The sequence below is a fragment of the Vulpes vulpes genome, chromosome X, assembly GCF_048418805.1.
Source record: "Vulpes vulpes isolate BD-2025 chromosome X, VulVul3, whole genome shotgun sequence".
Lineage (NCBI taxonomy): Eukaryota > Metazoa > Chordata > Mammalia > Carnivora > Canidae > Vulpes > Vulpes vulpes.
The window spans coordinates 60710599-60715167 of record NC_132796.1 but is presented as its reverse complement, the minus strand read 5'-3'; the positions used below and the strand labels follow the sequence as shown (position 1 = coordinate 60715167).

The following is a 4569-nucleotide window of genomic DNA, read 5'->3' as shown; positions in this document are numbered from 1 at the left end:
GAACATTAATATGGCATCTCCTGAAATAAACCCCTATCCCACCAAGTTTCCCCATACCATTTCCCACCATTTAGGGTGTGTTTTGCATGAGCTTGGGCATGTTCAGGATAATAGGCTGCACTGTGTATGTGAGTGTACAAAAGGCCAAAAGTCAGAGGGAGAATCAAGAATCAAAACAATGACTAATGATTTCTAACCTGAAGCAGAGCAGATGCCCTGCTCACCAGAAATGTGCCTCTATTTAAATGCTTCACTTCACCCACCACACAATAAAAAAAGGAAGAAAGAAAAAAAAAACAATGCATTTTTTTGGAAAAATTATTTAAATGTTTTATTTTAAATCTTTTACAACAATAAAATATTGAGTCAATATAAACCCCTTGCCCCTTGACTAAAACTGTTCACATCAAACATTACAGCAAATTGTTTTCTTTTTGACACCCAACTAATCTTTGAGTTTTCTTTTAAACATAATGCAGAATTTATTGAAAATAAATAATTGCTGGCAATTGCAATAGGCAATTTGAATAAAATAGTTGAAAAAGCAACTCTTAATGAAAATAGTGTTTATTATACATCAGTTACTAAATGAATAAACTAAATGTTCTTTCTTTAAATTAATAACTTCAAAAACGTTTAATATACAAAACTGTACAATTATAAAGTCGGCGAAATATTTGGGTTAACTCAGGTTTGAACCATAGCAGTTAACTGAAAAAGAAAAAAATTGAAACAAACAAGAAAACCCTAACGAACTCAGCGTGGAAAACAAACAAAAAAATTCCAGAACGAAAACCCAATTACCAACAGAATACAGAGTCTTGACAAAAAATAAAAAAAGGTCCAAGATTTGAGTTAACACATATCCTTCAAACTGCAGCTGGGGGAGACACAGTGTGGTGGACCAGAGGCCTGGCAGCCCATACTAGCGCACCTTCACAAGGGGCTCTAAGCTTTTTGGTCCTTAGGTAGTTTGAAGCTTTGTCTACCGAAGCTGCACCTGAAGGCTGGTCCAGGCAGCCAGCCCAGTAGTGTGGAGCCCAGAGCCAGGACTGGTGGGCTGTGTCTGGGTGTTGGGTGCTTGGCCAGCCCTGCTCCTGTGTGCTCATTGAGAATGAGGTGTCCCTGTGGACTTGGCGTGTAGACATGAGAGCTAGCAATAAAGCCTCCGCGACTACATATTTTTTGGATCTCTACACAGCCTAAGGAGATTTTATGCAGTTTTTGCTTTATTGTAAATAGTAGTACAATACACACAGCTATCTACACACACACACACACACACACACACACATTTGCACGCGCACTCACGCACAGACTCACACACAGGTTAAAAATCAAAATCAAAAACAAACAAAAACAGAAACCAAGCCGCCGGGGGGCTCGCTATCTAGCTTAATCATCGCTGTGGGCTTCTACCAGTTGTGCTTGTCCGAGGCGTGGAGACACTTCCCATGAGCCCACTTGGAGACAAGGATGTGTATATACGGGAGAGGAGGTGGTACGAATCCTTGTAACCTTTGCCAATCATTTAGTTTTCATTCTGCGGGAAGCAGAGAGCACCTGTATACCACCCCACTCGCCACCCCTCCCCGACGGTTTCTCACTCAGGGAGCAAGCAGTGAACTGGTTGTGAACTGAAATGGGAGGCACTGACACAGCCTGTCGCCAGCATCAGTGGGGTCCTCGTCTCCAGAGAAAGCAATCTTGTGTGAAGGCAGTACTACGCCTAGGAAAGTGGAGGTGGGATCTTGTTGGCGGTCCTGGTGAGGCAAGGGGCCAGTGGGGAGCTCTGAGTGCAGGCATTCCCGATCTGGGTAGGTATAGAGCTCTCTTAGCTCCCCAGGCCAACCTCTTTTGTTGGGCGCCACAGGCAAATCCTTCGCAGGCACCCAGATTGCTCTGTGGAAGCCTTCGAGATCGCCTCTTCTACTTAGCGGTACTTTGCAAACCCAATCGACTTGCGTATTCTGCTTATCCTAGACACTCTGCCCTCTGAAAAAAATTATATATATATTCCACTATCATCATCAACAACTCTCTCCATTGTACCTAGCCTCTCCTTACAGATTTAGGGTAGGGAGTAGGTGGATGGGTAGATATCTCTTCCCCTCCTACCACTCCCTTCCCATTTTTAAGTAATTAGAAAACCATCAGCTCAATGAAGGAATAATCATAATAGCAATAGTAACGTGGCCGATTAGATACAAATTATCTCACAAATATTGTGTACAGCTTGTAGTAAAACACCGCAGACATTTAGAAACGCTATAGAAGTTTTTTAAAAAATGCAAAACTAGTCTATTGTAAAACAGATTTCACCTGAAATAGGGCTGCTATAACCAAGGCGCTGTAAGGTTATTCAGAGGCACACATCTGTCGTCCCACCCCCCTCCCCTATCTTTACCCCACCCCCACGTTACCCCACTCCTTGTTCTTCCAAGAGAGGAGCAACCAAACAGACCTTACTCAAAATAAACAGTATGTATTGATCAGCAGAGAAGGTTGGAGGAAGCAGTTGCCCAGGCGGCAGCATATAGGAGTTTCCTGCCTGGACTGCTTAACGGAACTGTGTATCAGCGTTGAGAAGCCTGGATGCATGTGTGAGTGTGTTTCCTTTCTTATTATAAGTTAGAATCCCTTATTTTGAAAAAAAAAATGTAAGAAAGAAAGGGGAAAAAAAAAAGAATGGGGAGAGAGAGAACCCTATCTAGATATCTAGATATTGCCATGTCTCTAGATAGCAATAATAAAGCTGAAGTGAAAGGAAGAGAGTGGGAGAGAGAGAATTCCGCGCTGCTCCCAGAGCGGCCGGCCACTTTCTTGCTTCCTGCAGTCAGAGATCGCGGCAGGACGTGTCTGTTTTCACCGTGTGCGAATAAACCTAATGTGGCTGCTGATCCCCTGGTGGAGTCATTCTTTTCTCTTTCTGTCTTCGATTACAGAACCAGACACGCACCACTTCTTTCTCCAACTGAAGGCTGTCTGCTAGCGAGGAAATCTCCTGCGCTGCAGGCTTGGGACACTTGAGGAAATGCGTTTCCAGAACGCCCTTGACACTCACCTCGATGGAGGTTCGCTTCTTGCGCTTACGGCCCTGAGCGGCGATTTTGTCAATGCTGGTCGGGCTCCCCGTGGACGAATCGGCCTCTTCCAGCCACTTGTTCAACAGCGGCTTCAGCTTGCACATGTTCTTGAAACTCAGCTGCAAGGCCTCAAACCTGCAGATAGTGGTCTGTGAGAACACGTTGCCATACAGTGTGCCCAGCGCCAGCCCCACGTCGGCTTGCGTGAAGCCCAACTTGATTCTTCTTTGTTTGAACTGTTTGGCGAACTGTTCCAACTCATCCGAGGTTGGTGTCTCCTCGTCTGAGTGGTCCTGGCAGTGGTGCGAGCCTAGATCGCTGTGGTCTGGGGGATCCCGGAGCACGGGGTGTAGGCTCTGTGCAGAGGCAGAGCCTGGTGGTGGGGTGAGCCCTCCGTGCTCCAGCATGCCACTCACTGTGAAGCCAGGCTGCGAGTACACGTTAAGGGGTTGGCCGCTGGACGTGATGGACGGGTTCGGAGCTGGGTTAGCCCCCCAGGCATTCGGGTGGTTAGTGTGCGGAGAGTGGTGAGCGACGTGCGGTGAGCGGTGATGTATGATCGCACCCAGCTGTAGATCTTCGCGCCCGGGCTTCACGTCCTGCTGGTCCAGAGGGTTGGTGGTCAGTGTGGAGGACCATGGGCCTCCATCGCCCAGACTGGTCACCCAATGATGCCCGAGAGGATGCCCATTGCTAGGAACTCCCTGCAAGTAATCACTTTGGAGAAGTTTCTGAGGGTTTCGGAAAGGACTCCCCTGCTGCATACCCGAGGAGTCCGCATGGACTAGGGAGCTAGAACTGAGAATGCTGTAGGGATTCGAGGCAGCTGTGGCCATGGTCGATGAGGATCCCCTACTAGTTATAATGTGGCAAAGGGAGCAGCTTCAGCCTTTGACATCTACCGTGCGGGGGGAGCCAAAGCAGCGAGAGAGTTACCGGCACGCTCTGTGGCCAATTGTAACTCTTCTTGGCCTGGCCAGCCATGGGCTCGGCCAATGGAGGCACGGGAGGCCGGGCTAACTTTCCAAATTAGGCTGGTGAAGCACTAGAGTTTCAGTGAGACCAGAGCAGGAAGTAAATCAATCTTTCGGCTCCATTGGCTGCCTGGCGCTGAGTGGCGGCGGCTTATTTGGTTAGCCCCCCCACACACGCACACACACCCCACCCCCACCCCTGGCTGCGTGGATATTTGTAGTGGAGGGGGAAGTATAAGAGGAAACTGTGTTTGTGTTTTGGGCGGGGTGGATAGGAGGTGAGGTAGAAAAATGGTTTTAGAATTCCTTTTGTATTATTTATATTAACCGAAATAGATAAAGAAAAATATATTAAAACAATATAACCAGTTTAAATATCAACTAGATTTTAATGGATTGGGATTTTTATCAAATTCATTTAGCGTTCTGGGTTAGTTCTGTGCAGAGGACTGCAAAACCAAATCTTGCTGCAAACTTTGAGCAAAGGAACCCCTTTGATAGGACCTTAG

The 4569-nt window shown here is 46.9% G+C and overlaps 1 protein-coding gene across 1 annotated transcript; it reads right to left on the bottom strand.

The window, feature by feature from the left end:
* Window positions 1-304: 304 nt before the first annotated feature.
* POU3F4 (POU class 3 homeobox 4) lies at window positions 305-3987 on the bottom strand. The gene has a single exon (XM_026016761.2). It carries the CDS (start codon window positions 3920-3922, stop codon window positions 2885-2887), a length of 1038 nt encoding a protein of 345 aa, XP_025872546.2. The 5' UTR covers window positions 3923-3987; the 3' UTR covers window positions 305-2884.
* Between the last annotated feature and the right edge of the window lie 582 nt (window positions 3988-4569).